This window comes from Catharus ustulatus, chromosome Z, assembly GCF_009819885.2.
Source record: "Catharus ustulatus isolate bCatUst1 chromosome Z, bCatUst1.pri.v2, whole genome shotgun sequence".
Classification (NCBI taxonomy): domain Eukaryota; kingdom Metazoa; phylum Chordata; class Aves; order Passeriformes; family Turdidae; genus Catharus; species Catharus ustulatus.
In genome coordinates, this window is record NC_046262.2 from 53613947 (window position 1) to 53639120 (window position 25174).

Sequence of the window (25174 nt, forward strand, 5' to 3'; positions counted from 1 at the left end):
TCTGGGGATAGCCTGCTGCTGACCTATTTGAATTGAGACAATTGTCTGTAGTCTATGAGCTAAGTAAAAAATAATAGTTTCTTACCAATTTGGCTAGCTTCAGAATGATCTCTTTGAGAGAGAGGAAACCATGTGCCAAAGGACGAATTGGTTCAATAAGATGCTGTTACTTTGGTTGTTTTTTTTTAAAGGAGAAAAGGTTAATTTTTCATTGGCATAACTTATAGAAATTAAATGAAAGAGAGGAATTATTGTCTCTTAGCAAAGACCAAATGGAGCTTTACAGAACATTTCAGTGGGCCGTACTCTAGTGTTGCCCATAGAGCGACCATCTGTTGCACATTTGTAGCATACCTGTATGCTTTCCCACCTTCTTACTTGAAGCGTGCTGCATTGCACAAGATGTTTGTCAGAAGCACTGCCCCTGAAGTAGTGATTTTCTGCGTGTTGCTTTTGCATACTGAAACCTGTCAGGCATAGAGCCCTGAAGCTTACTCCTGCTTTCTTCTTAACCTATGAGATTGTATCAGAGTAGCATGTGGACAGCAAGTGGGATGTTGCAGGGTTGGCAGATTCAAATAGGACCGTGTTGTCTGGAGGGCCCTCACTGTGAGACATGTTGTTGGACAACAAGAGTGGAGAAGTGAACACAAACAAGAAGAGTGTTGAGAATGGAATTGGAAACATGGAAGTGAGTGAAGGAGAAATGACTGACAGAGCCTTATATGGCTGGCAGATGTGTGATTAAGTGAGGGGCTAGATGCAGCGTACATGTTACCACCATCCTTTTTTTTTGTATTTTCTTACTTGTTTGATAATATGTTTATTCAGTGTTCAAGTGAGAAGAAACAACTAGAAAACAGAGTAGTAAGTACATTGTTCTATTTGTATGAAAATTAGAAGTTGTTCTTCAGATGCAATATATTTATGACAATATTATGTCTTAATCAGATCAGAACCAGGTTGGATTTGTTGACTTTGCTGTGTTTGAAAAATCAAGTTTTTTTCATTTACTTTCCTGCTGTATTTCTATTGTTATCAAAGCTATTCATAGCAATTTTTTTTTTTTTAAATACTGAGTATAAACTATGTTAATATTTTTTTTTCTTTTTTGTGTCAGGGAGAAAGTAAAATTTAGAATTAAATACTGCCTCTTTTACAATATGTAATACAATGTATAACATTTCTTTCAACAGCAATACAGAATTATGTCAGGTGGAAATGAAAAGATCTGTTTTTCCTCTAGTAATTTAAAGACTCACTATTCTCTACTACCTTCAGTTTTCCCAAGAAGTGACAGATTAAATATAACAGCTATGTGAAATGTACAGTAATTTCACAATTATAAGCCACACAGTTTTGACTAAAATTTTGCTCCCAACCCGGAAATGCGGCTTACACTCAGGAGCGGCCAATATGTGAACGAAGTTCTGAAATTTCCCAACCTGAAAGTGCGAGCCGCGGTGCCGAGCTGAGCACCTACCAGTAAAACCCGGGATTGCGCAATTGTTACAAATTGGTTACTCTGTTATGTGGCGAGTGGAGGTGGGCTCTGTGCCAACAGCGCTGGGGTGGAGGCGGGGGGCTCCATGCTGCCGGCCCTGCGGCGGTGGGGGGACACGGGAGGCTCTGTGCCTCCCTCCTGCCGCCACCGTGGGTGCGAGTGGGCTCCCGCCGGCACCATGGGGCAGCACCAGGCAAGGGTGAACAATCCCACGATTCCGTTTCTAATTTGTTACTTCGTTACACGCGGGTCCTCCCTGCAAACAAAAGTGTGGCTTGTATTTTGGTACGGCTTATATATGGACAAAGACCTAAACGTTGCCGACACCTGGACATGCAACTTATAATCAGGTGCGACTTGTAATCGTGAAATTACTGTACTTTTAAAACTCTGAATATACTGTGTTTTCCTTGTTACTTTCCTTTAACCTTCTGTGAACTTTTTGAAAGACTACCACTGCTTTACTGCAGATGAAAAATTGTAGCTTTAGTGGGCATTGTGTTCTGTGAAAGCTCGTATGTCAGCTAGACTTGATAGCAGATTGTGTGTATATGCTGCATTCTGTTTAATAGTACTTCTGAGCCTTCTTCAAGCTGCCTTCAGCTTACTCAGAAATTCCATAATGGATCCCTGAGGAAAACATTGTCTTTTCCATGATTTTGTAGAGGAAAAATTAATTCTATTGAAGCTTTCTTAAACTGTTTCAAGTTCAAAAATAATAGATAGAAAAATACCGGAATTAAAATGCAGTTTTAAGGGTCAAATGTGTTTTGGAATGAGAACGATTTCTTAACAGCAAGATAATTTGATTAAAGTGCTGTTGAGATGAATATACCTGTTGTCTGCCTCTGTTTTTTTTCTGGGTTTAGCTGTGTTCTTAAGGCAGTCCGTAGTACAAAAGAATGTCCCCACATGCTCAACTTGGTTTCAAGTACTTTATACCTAACAATTATTTTTATATAATTTGGAAACTAGTCTTTTAATTATAGTGTAAAATTACACAGATGGAATTTCTAATAATATTTGCATTTTGTTTCAGAGCAAAGTAGAAGAGATGATTTGGAAGCTTTGGGACATATGTTTATGTATTTTCTCAGAGGAAGTCTTCCATGGCAAGGTTTAAAGGTAGTGGGTTTTGATGTCTTCCTCTGTCTTACTTTCAGATCAACAGCTTTTATTGACACATTTGGGGTTTTTTTGAATATGTGCCTGCAAGCTGTGTAACTTCAGAAGCTTGTTTGTTTTTCTGTCTTAGGCAGATACGTTAAAAGAACGTTACCAGAAAATTGGAGACACTAAACGAGCAACTCCTATAGAAGTATTGTGTGAAAACTTCCCAGGTAATGTCTGCTGTTAACAAAAGTGTTGTGTATTAATTTATAAAATGAAACTGGCATAGGTAATTGCTTAATATCTGTATCAAAAATTACAGTATGTGTACAGATCACAGAATCCCAGAATGGGTCAAGTTGGAAGGGACCACAGTAGTCCAACCTCCCTGCTCAAGCAGGGCCATCCCAGGGCACAGGGCACAGGATTTTATCCAGGTAGTTCTTGAATATCTGCAGTGAGGGAGACTCCACAGCCTCTTTGGGCAATCTGTTCCCGTGCTCAGTCACCTTCTCAGTCACTTATTCACAGTAAAGAAACTCTTCCTTGTGTTTAGATGGAACTTCCTGTGCATCAGTTTTCTGCACATTACCTCTCCTCCTATTGCTGGGCACTGCTGAGCAGAGCCTGGATCCACCCTATTGACAACCACTTCTTAGATATTTATATGTATTAATGAGATCCCCTCTCAGCTGCCTCTTTTCGAGGCTGAAGAGCCCAGCTCCTTCAACCTTTCCTCATGTGAGTGATGCTCCAGTCCTTTGATCAGCTTAGTAGCCCTTTGCTGGACCTGTTCCTGGTGCTCCATGTCTCTCTTGTGCTGAGGAACTCAGAACTGGACACAGCCTCTGAGTAGAGGGACGGATCACCTCCCTCAACCTGCTCTTTGTAATGCACTCCAGGATGTCCTTTTTGGCCACTAGGGCACACTGCTGGCTCATGGAGAGCTTGTTGCCCACCAGGACCCCCAGCTCCTTCTCCACAGAGCCGCTTTCCAGCAGGTCACCCCCAGCCTGTGCTGGTGCCTGGGGTTGTTCCTCCCCAGGTGCAGGACCCTGCATTTGCCTTTGCTGAATTCCAGAAGGTTCCTCTCTGCCCATCTCTCCAGCCTGCTGAGGTCCTTCTGAAGGGCTGCACACCCTCTGGGGTGTCAGCCACTGCTCCCAACTTTGTGTTGTCAGTGAAATTGCTGAGGAGGCCTCTGCCCCTTCATCCAAGTCATTGATGGACAAGTTAAACATGCCTGGGCCCAGATAGAAGAATTATCCTTTGAAACAGGGGTAAGCTAATGCTGTTGCTCTTCAAATATAGAGTCTTCTAAAGGAAACATTAAAAATATAGTATGTGTGTGCTTACAGTGATTTACTAGACTGCACTTGTGTTTGCACACTGAAAATTTTGCAAGCCTTTTCAGCTGAAATCTGGTATCATACCTCTATTAAAAACAAGCTGTATTAGAAACAGTTTGGACTAATATTTAAAATAACTTGCAAACTTCAAGTGTCATTTCTAGTTCTCTATAAGTAGAAGGAGAATCAATGAGGTGTTGGAAAATTGGACAGAAGGAAATAAGATATTTTTTAAAAACTGAAATAAAGTGCTTGGAACAAGAGACATGTATGACATGAGCGTGATTTTGCCAAAATATAAGTGAACACCTTGAAAGGTAATCAAAATATCATTGATAGGCAAAGTGGACTTTGCTGAGAGTAGCTCATGACAAATGAAAGGAGCAGCACAGCAGGCCTTGTAGACACGAGGGTGATACTTTATACTCTTTTCTTTACCTTTCCTTAGTCTTCCCTCTGTAAAATTGATAGGAAAGAAAAAAAGCAGAGACATTTCTCTCCACAAATATTTGACACTGTGCATTAGAATTTGAACGCCGAATAGAAAATCTCAACAGGTAACATGAAGGAAAAATTAGTCGGGTGTTACTTCCTAGGATATATTTGGAATATGGTAGTATATGTCAGAATATGGTAGCATCTCAAAGAACATTATTAGCTAACTTTTCTTTCTGGTAATTCAGAGATTCATGGCGAGAAGTACAAGTTGCTTTAAAAGTAAATAAGGTGACGGTGATTTTTTGGTGTTCCATTAAAACAGATAACGGCAAATGTATATTTTTCTTATTTATCTAGAGGAAATGGCTACTTACCTACGTTATGTAAGAAGGTTAGATTTTTTTGAAAAGCCAGACTACGACTACTTAAGAAAGCTCTTCACAGACTTACTTGATCGGAAAGGCTATATGTTTGATTATGAATACGACTGGATTGGCAAACATTTGGTGAGTACAGTTCAGGTGTTAGTAATATAATGGGTTTTTCTGTGATCAGTTCTGAATTTCATAAGATATGTGCATCTCAAGGCTGCTAATAGAGTTAAGAGAGCTGCTATTTACGAGCCCATCTGCAAATGTGCTCTTAATATCAAAGTACATCTCTTCTCAATCCAAAATGAGGTGGTAGAAGTTCAGATTGTTTTTTGAGTTGAAGGAACTTAAAATTATGCAGTAACACTCATTATTGCATGTATTTTGCTTTTTACTCCCAGTAGTTTTTTTAAAATGCAGAACTATAACTTCTCTGGGTACAAGGTACACTTTAGATATTTATCAGTTCATTATGAAGAAGTATTGCATAGTTCATTGCAGATTTCATTGCAGTGCATTTAAGGTTTCAGGAAACACTGTTTATATAATTGAAGAAATGATAGAGAGTAGGGTTTTCTTCAGCTTCTCAATTTTTTCACTTCTTATTATGTAAGGAAGGCAGGGCTAATATGTGTATGTTTGATTAGTTTCAGATTATGCACTTCACTCTGCAGTTCTCTGTGTGGTTCTTAAAGAATTGTAACATTTATTTTATTGCAAAATACTTTTTTCAGTGTTTAGCATTAAAAATTACATTAAACCTTTCATCAAGTTTCAGTTATAACTGCTAACTGCAGAAAGTATCAGCCTAAAGTCTTTAAGAAAATTAATGTATGATAATACTTAGAATTGCTACTTCAGTACATTCTGTAAGTCATGGTTTGCTTTTTTTCTTGTTGATATTAGTAAATATCTAGTGAAACTTCTGCTTTAATCTGATAATTTTGTGTTATTTGAAACTGTCAGATTTAAAGATTATTTTCTATTACAAACCAAAACCTTTTGGTGAGACCTAGAAATCTATTTTTTTTACCAGTTGCTACATATTATTTATATTTGTAGCCTACTCCAGTGGGTTCAGTACATTCAGACCCTGCAATGTCTTCAAACAGAGAAGCATATCAGCACAGAGACAGAACGCAACAATCCAAAAATCAGGTAAGCTGCTCATATGAGATTATCAGCATTAGTCTGTCTTTTGTCTAATGATTTTCCTATGTTTTTATTAGAACTTGAAAATAAAATTGACTCTAGGTTTTCTTTGTTTTCACTTTAATTCAGTCTTTGTTAATGTCTACATATGTAGAGATACATAAATATCTCCTAGTGAATCAGTAGTGAATTTTCTCTCTACTCACACGTCTTTATTTTCTGTGTCTCCTCCATACACTGTATGCTCACTTTCAGTTCTAACATGTATGTATAGCATTTTCACTTTTTTTTTTTCCTAAGCCAGCTAATGACTGAGGTGATAACAATGTTATGAATTCAGATCTGTGTCAGCTTACCTAGGCAAAATTGGAAGGTTGTGTTAGTGTGCTTTTTCTTACAAAGAATTTAAAGGTTTAGTTGTTTCACCTCTGTATGAAAATTTATATGAAGGCATGAGTAAGAATGCTGATAATGTGGAAGTGCAATCTATATAGGGATTGAGTGTGTAGCACTTCTGTGCTTTTAAAAATTATATATGACAATTAATGCACAAATTGTTTATTTTTAAATTTTTTTCTTCTTTTGCATAAATGCTAATACATTCAAAAATTATAGTCAACAGACCATAGGGCAGCTTGGGACTCACAGCAAACCAATCCACATCATTTGAGGGCTCACCTGGCATCTGACAGACATGGTGGTTCTGTACAGGTATTTTCTGCTTCTTTGCATGATCTAAATCAGTTGTTTTGCATTGCATAATACTATTTTGCTGTAATGTATCACATGATTCATGATTCCATGTTAAGATTGCTTGTCAGTAATGTTCAGAATGCTGCTCTTATTTCATAGTTCGGTTTTCAAACTGAAAACAGGCACTGAAACTATGGAGCTTTTTGCTGATGGAATTTTTCTTGCATGTTATTTAGTAAAAGTCTTAAAACAATTGAACTGTCTTTTTTACAGTATATATACTTACCTCAGTGCAAGCAACCGAAGTTTAGACTTCAAATATGTTAATTGTATTGCAGCTAAAAACCACTGAATTCAGTGTTGTTCAAGCCATGTTTTCCATTCCTTAAGTAAACATCAAATTAAAATGCTATTTAGCGATGTTTGCTTTAACTTCACACCTTTATTCTAGCATTGACTAGTAAAATGTTCCCAGTGCAGTGGGAACCTTACACATCTCAGTGAAAAAACATGTAGAAACCAACAGTTTTTCCTATATTAGTATTTGTTTCATCTTCAAAGAGCTCTTTTCCTGGTCGTTTTTTTCAATTTTTAAAATTAATTGTTGAGATTTTATATGTTTCTCTCTTTGGCTATATTTAGGTGTGAATCGGTTGGAGTAATCTGCAAGGAATTAATTCTGAAATACTCAAAATGCTGAAGTCTACATGAGATTTTGAGCTTTGAGTCCAAAATGAAAATGATTTAGCTTTGTGAAGTCTTATCTGGGTTGCGTGTAGAAATTGTCTGCTGCATTTTTGATTATGGCAATCTAAGTTATGTATATTTCTTCTGAAGTTTTTGTTTTCAGAAAAATTGTCATGACCTGAAGAAAGAATGAAAAGTTCAGGGTACAGAAAATAAGGCTGCAGTCCTGTCAGTGTGATAACGTTCTCTAAGTTGTGTTGCTTTAGAAACAGCTGACGTGTAATGTAACAAAATCTAGTAGGTGATATTTATTACGGTGTATCAAGAAAAATTGAAAAGTTGTTTTGTTCTTCCCATTAAAAATTTAAAAATTTAAAATTAAAAAAACCTTTATTTTCCCATATTTAAGGTTAGAAAAATACATATTCAATTTGTTAAATTACAGGTAGTAAAACTTCTGAAGTGTCATCATATGTCTGTTGGCAATTGTGGCACTTAAGAAACCTTTTTTTCTTTGTCAGGTAGAACATAAACAATTGCAAGAAATTTTATTCCATTGTTAAATATGCTGAATACTCTTTAGAGATGGGATGAACATTTTCTAGGACATAACACAAGTAACACTAATATTTCTTACTGTTAATGCAGTGTTGTTTTTATCCTTTTTCCTCACAGAACAAGGCAGTCTCTCTGAGTTCAGATCATTTAGATCAGTTGAGGCTTAGCAATTGCCGTGTGAATACAAGCACTGTGCAGAACTGCAGCCATGGTCTGCATCTTTGAAGATCAAGTGTTGGGCAGCAGGGTGTTTTCATGGTGGATTGCTTCTTGTGGAGTGGTCATGTTTCCTTACTAAGGGCACTTAAAAAATCACATAGTATCTCCAGTTATGCTGTGAAATAGCCCCTGACTGTTTTCAAATACCTCTTTTTTGTAGGAATACTAACTGAATCATGCTATTTGTTAAATTGGTCCATTAGCTGGCTACTTCAGTAAGATTCCTAATTTCTTTCAAGGAGACAAATACTATAATTCCCTCAAAAAATTGTTCAAAGGAAAAGTTGAGTCTGAGGTGTGAAATTAAAGTGTATTTTTTTCTGTGATGTTAGTTGCTCATCTTTGAGATCAGTTTCATCAATTCTTTCTGTAAGATATGAAAATCTGTCCGATTATTTTGAAATGATAGTGGAATGTTTTTAGGTCACTGCTGTTAGTCATCTGTGATACTACTGCTGATGTAATTTCTGAGGTTCTTTTTCTAGGCAGTTATTAAAATGTGCTAGTGATTTTTTCTGTGGCATATTAACATCTAAGGGACTGAGTGGTAGTGTATATGTTTGTTAACATACATTTGTATGCTCTTAGTGATAAGTACAAGTGGGAACCATTGAGGTTTGAACTGGTTTGTTCATTAACAGATATTTTCTACTTTTTCGTATTAATTAAATTTATCCCAGATCCTAGGCTGGTGTTCAAAAGATCCTAATGTTCTTAGACATGACTACAGTAATTTCACGACCATAAGGCACACTGGACTATAAGGCGCACCCCCCTGGAGTCGGCAAAAATCGCAACTTTGTAGATCAGATAAGGCGCACTGGACTATAAGGCGCACTTTTTTTTTGCAGCGAGGCTCCGCCCCCAGCTCTCCCCACGCCGTTGCTGGCCGAGCCCCCACCTCAACCCAGCAGCCATTGGCCCCCAGGCCTACCTCCAAGCCACCGGGCCTGCCTGGACCCGGGAGGGGCAGTGCCGTGGGCTCCCTGCCCACCTTCAGCCAGCAGCCGTGGGCCCCCAGACCCGCCCAGACCAGACAGGGGCAGTGCCGCGGGCTCCCTGGCCTGCCTTCACCCGACAGCCACGGGCCCCCGGGGCTACCTGGACCCGGCAGGGGTGGTACCGTGGGCCCCTGGGCCCGTCTCCGCCCGGTTGCCGTGACACTACTGGTTCCCCCCACGGCTCACAGCTCACACTTCCGGTTTGGCAAATTTCGCAGCTTTGTACATCATATAAGGCGCACCGGACTATAAGGCGCACTTCCGGGTTCAAGGGAAAATTTTAGTCAAAAGGATGGGCCTTATAGTCGTGAAATTACTGTAGTTTTACTTTGTAGAATCAGTTAAATTTCGAATAGTATTAGGAAATTGAGTTGTAAAAGGAAGACATCTCTTCTTCCACTTACTTCAGTCCATTTTCCTAACTCATTAGCAGACTTATTAATGATCAACTCATACCTCTCAGCAATTCTTTCAACAGCTTTTGTGCCTTTGTTTTTGTAAGTTTTCATTGCTTCTCAAAATGTCAGTTGTACAATACTGAATTATTTATTTCTTTGTATGAGCTGTAATCTGCTTGTACACTCATAAAGACTGTATTAATCTGTTCCATTACATTTTTTTAATCACCTCTTTTCTCTTTTCGTTTTCCCATTGTGAGATTATTTAAAAAGAGGTTAGATTGAAAGATTGGGCTAAAGACTTCCCAGTAAAGTAGTTAGGAACTGTGTAAAAGATTTTTATATTTGATGTAACTAGTTTTGAGTTGTAAGATTCCTCTCCTTCAAGAAGTCAAGATAACAGAGTGTTAGATGAAACAAATCAATTTTGTTAAGATTTTGTGAGCTAAAAATGTGATGTGATTCGAGTAATTTCACGATTATAAACCGCCCCTGATTATAAGCCGTATGTCCGGGTGTCAGCAACGTTTAGGTCTTTGGCAGTATATAAGCTGCACCAGATTATAAGCCACACTTTTGTTTGCAGCGAATTTTCACAAAGTTGCCAATTAGTAACAGAATCATGGGATCACGGGGTCTACTGGCAGGTGCCGACCTTGGAAACATTATTTCCAAGTGAAAAAAGATACAGACAATAGCTGCAGCAGCGTACCCTGCAAGTTCTATTAACAAGCAGAAAAAGATATGAACAGTAGTGTGGTCATTTTAAAGCATTTCCAACGGATCTGCGTTGCCTTTAAATAGCCACTCAGCTGGGCAGCTGCACAACCGGGCAGAGAGCCAGGCGCACGGGCAACCGGGCAGCCGCGTGGGCAGGCGGGGAGCCGGGCAACCGCATGGGTGGGCTGGGAGCTGGGCAGATGAGGAGCTGGGCAGCTGCGCAGGCAGGCAGAGAGCCAGGCAACCACACGAGTGGGCGGGGAGCCGGACAGCCACACAAGACTGAAAACACCGAAAAAATATAGAGAAATATCACGGGCTCGGATCAGCAGCGCTGCCCCGCTGCCGGGGCTGCATGGGCTCTGGCTCGACTTGGGGTTGCTGCAGGCTCTCACTTCCGGGTTGGAAAATTTCTGAACATCATTCATATATTGACCACTCTGGAGTACAAACCGCGCTTCCGGGTACAGACCAAAACTATAGTCAAAATGGTGCGGCTTATAATCTTGAAATTACTGTACTTTTATTCTTGTGCCTTATCTGAAATTTTTTTTAAGGTAAAATAAAGAATTATGTAGTATCACTAATTGCTTAGAGATGCAGACTGCCTTTATTTTTTGAGTGGAGAATTCAGTTACTAAGATTCTTAATGGAATGAAGGGGTTTTTTTCCATGTTTCAAATTTTTGCAATTCCTTGTTGTGATCATAGCAGTCAAAGTCAGCAAAATTTTTTTTTCATGGCAGACTTTCTAACTGATTTTTGAATATAACAAGTAAAAGATCAGTTTGCCTCCTAATCCAAAAGAAAGTATAGAGGCTGAAGATTTACTGTTGCCATTTAGGGAACTGGTATTTAGGCTTAACTGTGTCTTGTTATAAATGGCCTTTATCAAGCTTACAGAGGACTGTGTATCTAAGAAATCAATCTATTCCACAATTAATGTGCCATTAATGGCTAGTGGGTGGATTTTTTTGTTTATTTACCTCATGGCATAGAAAGTATCAAGAAATAACAAGTGATATATATGCTTCTTTATATAGGTGCCCTTCATATTAAACTTTTAAAGAACTGATTAAATTTGAAGAAACTAAATTTAAACCAGGATAAAGTTATAAAAATGTTTAAAGTATTTTTAGGTTTTCAGTTTAGTGGTTATTTTCCCACTTGAAAATAGGTGAGTAGCTTACTCACCAATACTTGTAATTATAAACTTTAAAAATATTTGTTTTTTGAAACCTAATTATGTTACTATACAGGAAAGAATGTTCATTTGCATTTTGTAACAGAATTTTTAGATGCAAACCCACAAATATCCTAATTTTTTCTCTATAGTGTTATTCAAGTCTTCTAAGAGATTGTTTTTCATCATTTTTTCATCAGGCTATTGATTTCATCAATGGAAATCCATTCAAACTTGAGTCACAAGTAGAGAAATTAAATTAAAAGTTTGTCTTAAAGCAAACTTAGTTACATGTAGCTTCTCTCTCCTATAGTTTTAGCTTTTTATGTGGACCTACTGTGATGAATTTTCATTGTGGCTTGTGGTACATTCTGGGTGCAGAATTTGGTGTAACACTCCTTCAGTGCACGCTATGTGCTCTGGGTGACTTTTTCTTGCTCAATTCTGTTATGTTCCCATATCCTCTGGTTGTGTTTTGTAGATTTTTGAGCTGATTGGTGTAAAGTTAGAGAGAAAATTGTAATGGTTTGGCTTATTAAAGGCTCTTTTAGGTCAGATTGCAAAGTACTTTACTGATGGGATTGAAACACTCCTTCCTGTCTCTTATACTCCTTTGTATGAGTCTTCGTTTCTTTCATTTCCTTCATCTTCATCAGTGATAGCTTCTAGAGCTGCTTTTGGCAGTAGTAAATTTCAGTGAAACTCAGGGCTTTTGTGATCCTAGAGAAGAAGGACTGATACTGTTTTTTAGATTTATACTATATACGCTTTGGTTTACTTATGCTTTCTGTGGTCATAACTCCTTCTATGTGCCTCCCACCTAAACTAAGTCATGCAGCAGAAAGTTACACTTCATAGTATTTTTTTTGTATATTTGGTGAATGTATATGGCTGTGTGTTTGTGTGGGAAGGACTATGGTCTCTTTCTCCTTGATAGCTGTCAAACAGACAGAGATTATCTGTCATTGACCAGAGCAAGGCAGGGCAGTCTTTTGCTATGTGGTGTGAAGTTTTGAACAAAGTGTTTCAAATACTCTTAAAGTAAACAGTCAAAGTAATAAAACAACTTAGGAAAAAAGCTGTTTTGAGAAGAGATTTACCCAGCTAATGTAAACCACTGTCAAGAAAAAACTGAGTTTGAAGTCAGTTTGAAGAATAAGCTGCAATAAGCTTTGTTCTTTATTACCAGATAGTAGTGCATTGACCCCAGCAGAGGGTGATTATGGCTCCTTTAAAGCTGAAGTCAGCTTAGATTAGTACAGCACATTAATAATATTTACAATATTACTAATATAGGAAGGACTTTTACATACCTACTTCTGTATTTTCCAATTCAAATGAAGATGTGTACATTGATCTCTCTTTTTGAATGTGCTGTCCAAGAAGATAGATATGAATCATTGAACAGGTGCTTCCGGGAAAGAAGTGTGAAAAAGTGTCATATGAAAGCCCCACAGATGTTACAATTGGGCAGTATGCTATATCTGTGTAAAAGTCATAAATTTTTAAAGTTTTTTAGGAAAAGCAAAGAAAACACGAGTTCTTGCAAATGCTTCTGCAAACTGTCACCTGTTTTTTACAACAGTGAGGATTGCTAAGCTGGACTGTGTTTGCTTCCCATCTAGAAAGGGGCATATATCCGTCTTGATATTTCTTGATGTACCCTAGCTCTGTCTGAATACACTGAAGACAAAGGCTTCTATTTCTCATCACCACTCTTGAGTATGGATCTGAGGTTATTTTTAGAAAAGTTCTTTTTGAGCCTAGATTATCGAGCAGAATTCCTGCATTATTAGGGCTACATGCCAGGTTGTCTACAATATTAATTACGTGGCATTGCTGGATTGTATGGATTAGTGCAGGCTGTAGTTTCGGTTAGTTTTAGAATTAGGCACAGGGAGCATGACCCCACCAGTGATCCCTCCCAACCATAACCATTCTGTACTTCTGTGCTTCCTTTGATTCAGACTCATTTGTTTGGTTGAGCAAGGTTTTTTTTTTATCCTTACATTTCTGTGACTGCTTCTGTCTTAGTTAGCAAATACTTCTGATGCACTTTTCCACTCTGGGTATTTTACAAGAAGCAATGAAATGACCTTCACAGTTAGATACCTGGTGAGGTGGTTGGGAGAATACAATATCCCTGTTCTTAGTAAATATGTACAAGGATGACAACTCAGAATATTCCGTGACTGAAAAACCCAATAACTAGTAACACAGGATGTTTGGTTCAGGATGCCTGCCCCACCATTTTAAGGTTTGTTGAAGTATAATACCTACCTATTTCTGTTACTGAATGTGAAGTGCTTCTGTCATGCCCAGTGATAGGAAACTAAGCTTTCAAGACACCTAGCTGAAACTCCCATTGTCTTGCTTATCATTGCAGAGATAAAGTCCAGTGTTCCATGATTCCATCAGTTATATTGACTAAAATTTAAGTAGTTGGATTCCTGCAATCTCACATATCTTTTATTTCATTACAAGCCTGTGGGGTTTTTGGCAGTGATTTGTGTTTTTAATGAAATTTGAAAAGGAGAAAACTCAGCCTCATGTCGACAAAGGGCATGGAAAATGCCCTGAGTGCAACAAACTTCTGAACTGCTGTATTTAGTTACGATAGGAACCACAAAACAAACCTCAGTAGGCTAGGCTCTTGGCTCTAGTTATAAATAGATGAGACATAACTGCTGTAATAAGAGGAGAGCTTGGAAGAGTGAGGGAAATAATATGGTGGTGATTTTCCTTCCCTCTCCTTTGATCTACCTTAATCTCTGACCATCAGGCAACAGCTGGTAATAATTTTGAATTATGGACTACTCTTAGTCTCTATAGCTGATTGTTTACAGATGTTTTCTCAAACTTTTATATAATTGTCCAGAATTATGTTTTTATGCTTGCTGCATTGCCAAGCAGTTGCTACTACTTAGCAGCTAGTAGACCTCTTCATGGTGTCAGTCAGCTGTTTAATGGGTCAGTTAGCACTGTCAGCAGCTCTTATCAGGTAGGCACTTAAGCAGCTCTGATCAGGTAGGCACTTACCTACAGCCAGTGAGCCATCTTCCTTTTTGTATTCTGAGGGGTGAATAACAAAGAGGCCTCTGAACAGCTCCATTTGTCATGCAGGAAAACTGACTGACTCAGGAACTGAGAGAGAGACTATTGGGTTTCACTTGGTTTAAAGTCCAACCAAATATTCCCAGAGAACCACAACTTTTACAGTGACTTGAACAATCGACATAGAAATTTTATGGTAAACTAATAGGAATGAAAATTAATTTTTTTAATTAATTTTTTTGGCAACAGATGTTTTCCTATCCTAAAAATCAGACACCATCTACATATACATTTAGGTCTAGAAGACAGCCTTAGTTTTCCCCTTTACTAGTGAGAGTTCTTGGAGATGCAGCTGAATCAGGCTTTCATATTCAGTCTGAATATAAAAAGATAAACTAAGGAGCAAAAATACACTGAAGGAGCAGAGATTGGGTTGGACCGACTGAATTGGTACTGGAAAAGTGCTTAGTGCTTCCCTTAAGGCTCGGAAGATATGTGTGAGAGATTAGCAAATGGCATCCACAGAGTTGCTTTGCTTCATTCACTCACTTTGAGTCCATCATGAAGAGGTCAGTTCCACTAATAGATATGAAAAGAAAATTACAAAGGCACAGGTGTGCCAGAATAAAACCTGGAGAAGATAACTGTTACTGGAATAAAAATCACTATGGAAATAACAAAAATTACTGGTTTTCTAAGCTGTATTGTAACCTTAGGAATTAACAAATGTATGTCCAGCACTAGTATAATTTCAGGTCTTTCTTGTGATTTCAGGTAGTAAGCTCAACAAATGGAGAGCTGAACACGGATGACCCAACTGCAGGCCGTTCAAATGCACCCATCACAGCTCCTGCAGAAGTAGAAGTAATGGATGAAACAAAGTATGTCCTTTTCATATTCTTCAGATCTTTTGTGCTTGGCTACTTCAGTATTTTTCTCATACAGTTTTTCAGAAAATATTGTCTGAACTGAATAGCCATTGTTCAGGAGCAAAACTACAGTGCTATACTTAATTTTGTCTTTAAGTATTTAAATAGTAGCTTGTGCTTTTTTAGGCTAAGCCTTTAATGACATGTCTTGCTATGCTGGCTAGAGAAGTGCATGCATTTTTGATATTTCAACTCATTTTGAAATATTTATTTTAAGATAGTGTTCTGACTACCAAATGCCATGTATGGAAGATGTGAAATTCTTCCTCTGTATTGTATTCTGATTCTCTTTCTTTTCTTACTCTCTTTCTGTATAGCTGCCAGAAAGTGTTGAACATGTGGTGAGTTATACAGCACAGGCAGGCAGAAATAGCCCCAGGAGCTTTGTTCTTGTTCTTGGTTTTAAAACTAATTTTGTAAAACTTAAAAATTAAATGTCTGTTTAGAAATGATGAAATATATTTTAATTCTGTGAAACAATTAACCAAAAACCACCTTCAGGAGCTGTTCTGCCTGCTTCAAATCCTGCTTGCTTTTAGTTGTGTAGTTTGTGATGTACTTTACCTTAACCTTTTTAATGGGTACTAGAATATTTTTTCTTACTTTCTAATCTATTTGAAAGGGGAAGGCATTCCTTTCAAATATTGTAGCATTCAGCTAGTGTATTAACATCTAGAAAATAACTCGCATGAATAAGTAATAATTGCTACCAAATGTTTCAACTTTTCCTGTTATCTCTGTTAAGAAAGTATTTATCAGAGTATTAGTCTGTGACAGCCATCTGACTAATCACTAAAGCATAACTTCAGGGTTCCTTAATGTTACAATGTAATGAAAGGGAAAATTATTAAGATGTATTTCCATGAGATGGGCAACTAATGTTTATTTATTTGAGCAATAAACTTAGACTTGCAAGATAGTATGGAAAAATATTCTTGACATGGTGGTATGAATTCCAACATGTTTTATTGTGTAATTGTGCTTGAAATAGGATTTTGCAAGTTTATGGATTTAGTTTACCATAAAATACAGGCTCGCAGGTCTGAAGGGTACATTAGTAGCCGGGCAATTCAGTAGCAGCAATTTTTCTAGGACCCATTCTCCTAACTTTGGGGAAAAGGGAAAATTCTCAAGGTGCAATATTTTTTGAAGCAGTTGTTGTGCAGGTTCTGGTTTTGGTAGACAAGCTTTATTTGCATGTGGCCACATTTTTGCACTGGCTTTCTGTGAGCACTTAGAAAAATTAAATTCTTTGCTGCCATCCTTGTGGGGACAGTATTATTTTACTGTCAAGAATACAGTTCTGATAGATATATATTTGAAATTAAAAAAAATCCAGAGGGGCAAGGATATTAATAGGCTGCCCATAGATAAATTCCCTGTCCCCTCTCTTCAAGTAAGCACAGTGATAATCTTCCTTATGCTCATCTCATGTACACACAGAAAAAGATGAAATTTCTTGTACTTTGAGTAGTGCTTAGCACAATTAAACCCATTTTTAGTTCCCTACTTTACTTAGTTATCTGCAGAAATTTAAGAGAATTCTCAGGAGCCAAGATGCTTAGCTACTTAAGTGTAGAAGTTCACTTTTTCTTATTTAAATATATAATGGATGAAGATACTCTCCTTACATACTATCCTTGACCTTTTTGGCTTACTGTTTACTAGTTTTGGTACAGACAAAATAACTAGTCTCATTGTCCTACTCTTTAGATTGATTTTCTTGTTTTTGAGTATGTAACACTCAAATTAGTGTTTCAGCACTGTCTGTTTAAGCTGAAGTTTCCTCAGTGACTAGAGGTTTCCACTCACCCTCACCTTCTCTCCAGCTTTGCTGTCAAACATCATTGCATAGGTCCACATATTTTTTCAGAAAGAACACTTTAGAAGATTTAGATAATTTTACATTTTAGTATGGTAATTGCAAGCCTAATATCAAAAGGGATTGTGAGACATTTAAACATTTGTTTATAAATTTTGCACTGTGGAATAGGTTAAGGGAATGGGATTACTTATATCCTTCATGTTTGTGACATGGATATTTTCTGTTTTAAAGAGACATTGTTTTCTCAAGAGACTCTCACTTTGTGCCTCTGTCATAATCTTTTCTCTACCTGATCGTATGAACAAAGCTAACCTGTCTTGCTCGTATCTTCTGTTTGTAACATTTCCGCATACTCTGAAAAAACATACTTGAATCTTATTTAGAAATGCTTCATTTTTTGTCCTAGATGTTTTCTTAGTTTTAGAAACTTGGCATGACTGTATCTTCATTTAAAAGGTTTAGAAGGGGTGTCCCTCATGTGGGAATGCCACCATTATGTATGATTTTAACTATAAACACTAATGCAATTTAGCTGAATATTAGAGCTGCTACCATTTCAGTGTAATCCTGTAAATCAGAAAGGATGAGTTCGGGGTTTTTTTCTTCAGTAAGGATTTTAGTGTTTTGGGGCATTTAACCAACATTTAATCAAACATTTCATTGTTTGATAAGTATTTATGTACTCACATGCAGTATATAGTCTAAATCTTATGCTGTGTCATTTTCATGGTGGTTGTGCAGCTAGTATGACTTAGCAGTGTGTGTTTTATTTGGGGAATTTAGGTGGGTTTGTTTTTTTGGTTTGTGAGTGTTGGGGGCAGAGGGGTTGGTTTGGTTATTTTCGTTGGTTTGGGTTTTTAGAAAAGTTGCTTTCTGTCCTATTTCAGCTGTTACTTACTGAAGTTGTAAAGCAAGAAGAAAAACTAACCTGATCACTGTGCTGCCCTGACACTTGGGGATCTACAGATCTATCTATAATCTTCTACAGATGCTCTTTCATTTATCACTGAGCAATTAGCCTCTCTTCACTGTTTAGCCATCAGAACACATGCTTCTATGGAGCACGTGTGACTTGGATAACCAAAAAGCTCTTCTGTGGGAAGACAGAGAAGGGCAAACAAAAACTGATTATATGATCTATCCTTTTTGCATCTTGCATCTTTTTGCCACTTGAAATACTTGTTACTAATGCTGCAGTTAAGTGCCTGCCACGTGCTTGATGGCAAATATAAAAACACAACTATCTAAACACAACTGACAAATTAAGTTGCTTTAGAATTTTGGCCCAAGTTCAAATGGAAGGAAGGGTATTTCACAGGAAAAAAGATTTGCTAATGTCTTAAGAAGGATGAGAAGTGTTCAAAACCATAATGCTGATATTGCTACCTCAGATAATACCTCAAAGGTCACTTTAGATTGAACAGCAAAAGTGCAGTGTTTCTTGCATTTGATAGATTAATGTTACACTGACAGGTCTAGAAATGTTGCATAAACAGATAAAGGTTAGTAGTCATTAAATGTTTTATTTTAAAAGTATCCTTTCCCAGAAGTAAAAATTTTAAAAACTTACCTCTTCTGTATTTTGCATGCATATTGAATAATATAATGAATTTGTGGTTTAATAGTCCTTAGTAATGTACCTATCTATAGCTTTAAATACAACTCTAAGTAATCTAGTATCTGTATTATGTATGAGTGACAATAACACCCTCTAGCGACAGTATGCTTAAGAACAAGTCTACATTTCTGCTATGAGTTTTACTCACTGAGCAGTCTTGCACTATAATTCTCTAACTCACGGTTATGTTTCTTTCATTAGATTTTTTGTCAGGCATTACAGTCTGATCTGTCATAATCCCATGTAAAGATGTATTTTAAAATTACATTTGTTTGGCCTTGGAAGCCAATTCGAAGTCTAGCACTTCTAGATTTTATAAAGACACAGTGGTGTAGAGTTCAGATTTTTCCAAAACAGTTCTATGGTTTACAATTCATCATAGAATTTGCATTCCTTTAGTTCTTTTCAGATATGTTATATATTAATAAGATACTTATTTTTCCACACCAATTGAAGGTTTTCATCATTTAGTGATTTCTCCTTTAATTGAAATACAGTAGAATAATTTTTAAAATTTAAGAAACCCAAACAAAAGAACTCTTAGTAGAAATTATTATTAGGCAAACTCCAAATGACCAGAGGATTAAAAAAACAGTGCTTTATGTTGGTTAAAAATAGAACTCTTGAATTCATGGTGCACTTTTTCTCTGGTTGACAGAGAAGCAGCAAACTAAATAGGCTATGCAGAAGGAATAAAAAACTGTGAGACTTGTAGCAAAGATGAGTTAAAATTTTAACTGTCTGCTGTACTTCCATCTTCTTACAGTTACTTACATAACCTGAATTCTGTATATCCTAATGTCATAAATCAAGACAGAATTTTTCTGTGGGCTTTCCCTAAAGCATGCTAATCTTGAACAAGTATAAAAGTGATTTACCATCACAGTTGAGGGTAGGATTTCCTCATCTATGATATCATAGGAGAATTAATGTGAAAAGGGAGGAGCACTGCTTTGCTTTGATACATGGCATATGCACATAGGAAATACTTGGAGTAAAAAAAAAAGTTAAACTAAATTGGAGTTCATACATGTACAAGTAAATTCAAAGCTTAAGTGATAATGAATGTTAGTGTTTACAGGCAGATGCTAAAAAAAGGGTTAGTAGTTATGGGTGAATTTCAGTTACTGTCAGTGGCTACTACCCTTCAAAACCCATTATTTCTCTTCTTTAAGAAGTGCTTTAAATTTAGTAAATACAGTATGATACTTCTGCTAGCTGTAAAAATACTTATCTATGTAGTTTCCCCTACTGAATTTTAATTTTGGGCTTCCTCTTCATCAATAACCAATGTTTTTTTCTGCTAAAAGTTATGTAACTCTCAGAGCAGTTCTGGTCTGCCTCTGCCCACTGCTACTTTTTCAGTGACTGAGCGACAGGGTGCCTTGGATATTTTGAGAAGGTAACTTCTGTCTCCCCTTGCTTTGGATGTTCTCACCCCCTGTAGAACCTTATTTTTAGACCCTTGTTCTCCCTGATTTTTAAATGCTTTCCCCATTTCCCATATTCCAAACTAAATAATCTGAATTCCTTTTGAATTTTAGTGATATAAAATATAAAGTGCTTGGTGAACTTAAGGATTTACTGATCAAGGCTATTGATGCAGTACATTTATATTTTTACTACTGCTGTACTTCACAGTTTAAGACTCTTCAGTATATAGCACTGTGAGTGAGAATTCTATAACCAAACCACGGAACTCCATGGGGCAAGCTGTTCGAGTAGAAAACTTGCATATTCAGTTTTGATCACACACATTGTGAATACTTTAGTATGAAGCTTTATTTTTAAAGGTGCTGTTCAGGACCTGGAATTTGCTTAAAATAAGCCTAACAGTACAGTTTAAATGATTTCTTTTGGTGTATGTGTTAATTGTTGCTTTCCTCTTTAGTTTATTTTCAAAAGTACTTTCTGGACTTCTGCAGTCCTTCTTTATATTATCTATGTCTAACTCCCTCCAACTCTTTCATTTTGTAATGTTCTTTCAGGTACTTTCAGATTGTCTCTATTTGTTAAGTGAAATTCTTAGTGTTTGTCAATTTTAGTTTCATTCATGTAGTATGAAATAAAGCAGAAGAGAGAATATCAGTATTCTTATATTTAAGCTGTGATTTTTCACTGTTGTAGTATTATCACAGCACTGGATCAGAACATTAATTATATTGTTCATTAACATTTCCTTCTAAAATGTCTTGTGGAATAGCTTTGGAGAAAGTTGTTCCAAGTTTTGGTTGAGAAAGGAAGCTCGAATTGTTTTCTTGTTTTAGCAACAGTAATGTCTTAAGGGCATAGTTTAGGTGACACAGTCATAAGCACAAGCTTCTATTTGGCATATTGCCTGTTATTTGTGAAAAAGTGCTCAGGTATTGTTCTTTATTCTTATGAATGCATTTTTGAATCAGCCTATACCACCTATGCTTTTGATACTCTCATCAATACTCTAAACTTAATAGCTGCTTTCATTATAGCTTTTTTAAGCTTGGTACTTTTTTCAAAAAAAAAAAAAAAAAAGGAGAAATATGTAAAAAATATCTCTACTTCAGTTTCTTTCTCTAATAAATCAATGGCCTGCAGTAGAAATTAATGTGTTCCTTGTGGTGCTGGCTATACCTGAGCTACATTCTTCAAACAAGACATACATTAAATAGTTTAGTTTTGTGGTTTCTTTTTATATCATGTGTAATTCATGTCACACTTACAGGTGCTGCTGCTTATTCAAGCGGAGGAAAAGGAAAACCATCCAGCGCAACAAATGACTAGAACCAAACAGAATACTGGAAAATGCTTATTTGTTCAACTGTTGTCTTGTGAACTTTAAAAAAAAAGACCCCAACAACAAAACCCAAAGCAAAAACCTCCATAATAAACACATTTTCCGAGGACTCCCTGATAAACAACATTATGCCTCTGTGCTTTGATTTGGTTCGTCTGCATCTGTTTTCTATTTCTTTAATTCACGTGTTCTGAAAGCTTTAAGATATTGTCAAAAAGGAGTGCTTCTTTGATCATCAACATATGGACCAATGAAATTATAGCAAATGAACAGTATCTTGAGCAAAACTGAACTTGGGAAGTATTTCTTCTTTCCTAGGAAGTAACAGCAGTGTCTTAGATGAAGACGGATCATAAATCAGTTGAGTTTGTAGCAGTGTATCTAAAGCAGTTTTCTTCAAAAATGAAGAAGAAAAATACAGATACACAACCATATTGTGAAATAATAAAATTTCAAGATTTATTTTATGACACTTGCATTGTTTTTCTTCTTTTGCCTTCAGTATTACTGGTCAGTCAAATTGTTACTCTAGTCAAATTGTCACTGTCTAGAGGTCCTGGGGATGCTGATTTTACTGTTGACAGTTGTCAAAATGCTGGTGCTACTAATAGAAAGTATTTCTAGTATCCTCTCAGTTTGAAAACCTGCTTTTATTTTGCTGATAATGAAAATTGCAGTACAGTAGAAATTATAAGAATGTTCAAAGAATACAAATGTTTGTATAATTTAAGTTGTGCATCTGGTAATGTTAACAAGACTGAATTCCTTCAAAGAATTCTACAGAGCAGATCTGGTATTGAATCTTACTAAAGCAGAATAAGCATTAAAGCCTGTATGTTCACTGAAATGGTTGATTATTGGCAACATCTTTAACTTGAAAATATGGACGTGCCATGTAATGTTAGAGGTGTATTATTTTGCTCTTTAATGTAGAAAACAAATGCAATGGAAGTGAGTTAGACTTCTGCCTTCACTGCATACTAGCCTGGAGCATCCCTAATTTCCTGCCTTTTTTTCCCCTGGAATTTTCTTGTCTTGCAGTGTAAGCTCACTAGTATCATAGGATGGCAAGGATGTGTCCAATGCTTCTCTACCATCCAATTAAATGCTTGCAATATAAACAAACCAATAGTTCTGTAGGCAAGGCATCCCATTTTATATTTTCTTCTTCAGAAAAGATATGCTTCTCTTAAAGCCATAATGACAGAGTTGTGGTTTTTTCATGTTTAATGCCAGTTATTGAAGAAGGTCTGTGGAAGGTGGAAATGACTAGACAGATTTATTGACCAAAACACAGATTATCTCTGTTTCTTTAGAATTGTTCTAGAGCTAAGTAGCGTCCTTGTTCTTTCCACAAATGTCTTTTGGCATACTTATTTATTTTTAGTCTGTTCTATGGTAGCATTTAAAATGTATATAAAAGCAAAGGTACACCTTTGAATTAATCATTGCATTTACAAGGGTTTTAATTTTATTTTGTAATTTATTTTTCATTAAGAGCCAAAAGTGTATTTTATTGTTTGGATTATGTGCTCATATGTATACTTCGATCTTTGTCATTATTACTGTTCATGCTCTTAAGTTTTTGTTTTAGAAAACCTGAACTTGTCCTACAAAAACACACTGTGTGACGGGTCATAAGTTTCCACTCCACCAGAGTGTGTTACTGATTATTTCAGACTCATGAAGTTACTTTGTTTATGCATTTGTTTTTGTTTCAGCTGAGAAGTAGGTCACTTGACCATTCTCTTATGAAAACACATCCTTCTTTGTAGTACTTGACCAAATCTATTGCTTGTACATGTGGTATATGTATTTCTCACACACCTGATGAGTTTTATTCTTGGAGGTTTTTGATCTCTGCAGTGTTTATTATCTGAACTCCGTAACAAGACAGTATGAATATTATGGACTTACAATGGTTGAATATATAAAAGCTGTTTATTTGCTGAAATGACTAGCAAGGCACTTGTCTTTCAATAATTTTTCAAAGTGCTTGATTTTATTGTGGAAGGTTTTCTTCCAGTAAAGCAGTTGGCACTAATGTAGGTATGCCAATATGATTTGCATTTGTATACTTTTTCTTCCTGTCTACAGTAATGAAGTAAACAATGGCTGGATGTCTAAAACTGAAACACATCCCTGTTTAAATGTAAGAAAAAAAATAAAGATAGTTTTTTAAAATTTGCCTTTTCCCCCCTTTCCTACAGACTTAAATGAAATAATGTTTTAGGATGTACTGGATGGCAAGGTATTGGAAAGAATGATTCTCATAATGCTGTCTTGACTTATAGTTGTGTTTGCTTACTTAACAGATGTTACTTTTATGTTGTGTTACTGTGCTTTAATAGACCTGATAACACCAATGGAGACCTCAATGCACACATTTGAAATCTACTCATGAATTAAAGTTTATGCTGTCTATACCACCTAAAAAAAGACCTGAAGAGGTCTGGAAAATGCATGAAAAGAACATGTTTTGGTTAGAAGAGGCATTTAACAACATCTAGTCCAAACAAAAAACACCACTACCACCTCCTTATGTGAATGTGGAAATGTTTCACTGGATCAGGGTGCTCAAAGCCCCATCCGTCCTGACTTTTGAGTATTTCCAAGGGTGGGGTGTCTACAACTTTTTCAGGCAACTTGCTCCTGTTGCTTGTCTCACCACCCCCATGGAAAAAAGGTCTTGCGTACATCCAGTCTAAATCTACCCTCTTTCAGTTTAATCTGTAATTTCTTGTTCTGTCATAGGCTTTGGTAAAAAGTCTCCATATTTTACGCTGCAAGTACTGAAAGCCCACAATAAGGTATTGCCAGAATCACCTTTTCTCCGGGCTGAAAACCCCAATACTCAGCCTTTCCTCATAGGAGGAGTGTTCTAATCCTCTCATGATTATTGTTACCTTCTCTGGACCTTCTCTAACAGGTTGCAAGTGTTTTTTGTGCTGGGGACCCCAGAACTGGATGTAACACTGCAGAGGGGTCTCACCAGGGCAGAGCAGAGGGGCAGAATCCCCTTCCCTGCTGCCCACGCTCCTTTAGATGCAGCCCAGGACATGTTTGGCTTTTTGGGCTGAGTGCACTTTTTGGTGTTACGTCTAATTTTTCATTCATCAGTATCCCCAGGTCCTTCTCTGGTCAAAAAAACCTTCATCCAGTCTCTACTTAGAGTGAGGGTTGCCCTGGGCCAAGCACAGGATATTGAATTTGTCCTTGCTGTCCTTCAGAAAGTTTGCATGGGTGCACTCCAAAAGTTCGTCAAGGTCATGAAGTACATAGAAGTTAGCTTTTGATGAAGGTCCATTCCTACATCTGTTTGCAGCTAAAGATAGTCTGATGGGTGAAGATTGGTGGCTGTCTTGGTCACTGTTGATTATAAAGATGTTAAGTTTAAGATAGTTGTCCCTATCAAAGAAAATGTCTGTAGAGATACTACCCGGGATTATGCAGAGCAGGCTTTTGGCTTTCAAGGATGTTTGGGTCCAGGCCCCGCAGTGGACTTGTGTACAAGGAAAGGCTGCCGAGTGATGTGGTGGTTGGAGGCTGTCTTGAGCAACTATTTTGGTTCTCATAGAAATGAGGGGGTGGAT

The 25174-nt window shown here is 37.0% G+C and overlaps 1 protein-coding gene across 3 annotated transcripts in view; it reads left to right on the forward strand.

Moving 5' to 3' along the window:
• Nucleotides 1-23765, forward strand: part of CSNK1G3 (casein kinase 1 gamma 3) — a 79478-nt gene extending 55713 nt beyond the window's left edge. Inside the window, exons 8-16 of one of the 3 annotated variants that reach the window (XM_033084808.1) lie at nt 2544-2629; nt 2760-2844; nt 4759-4907; nt 5835-5930; nt 6540-6635; nt 15211-15317; nt 15683-15706; nt 20119-20210; nt 21510-23765. In XM_033084808.1, coding sequence (XP_032940699.1) covers nt 2544-2629; nt 2760-2844; nt 4759-4907; nt 5835-5930; nt 6540-6635; nt 15211-15317; nt 15683-15706; nt 20119-20176 — 701 coding nt within the window. In that variant the 3' untranslated portion in view covers nt 20177-20210; nt 21510-23765. The remainder of the gene's footprint in view (nt 1-2543; nt 2630-2759; nt 2845-4758; nt 4908-5834; nt 5931-6539; nt 6636-15210; nt 15318-15682; nt 15707-20118; nt 20211-21509) is intronic. The other 2 variants (XM_033084809.1, XM_033084810.1) reach the window with 2 other exon arrangements.
• The last annotated feature ends 1409 nt before the right edge of the window (nt 23766-25174 follow it).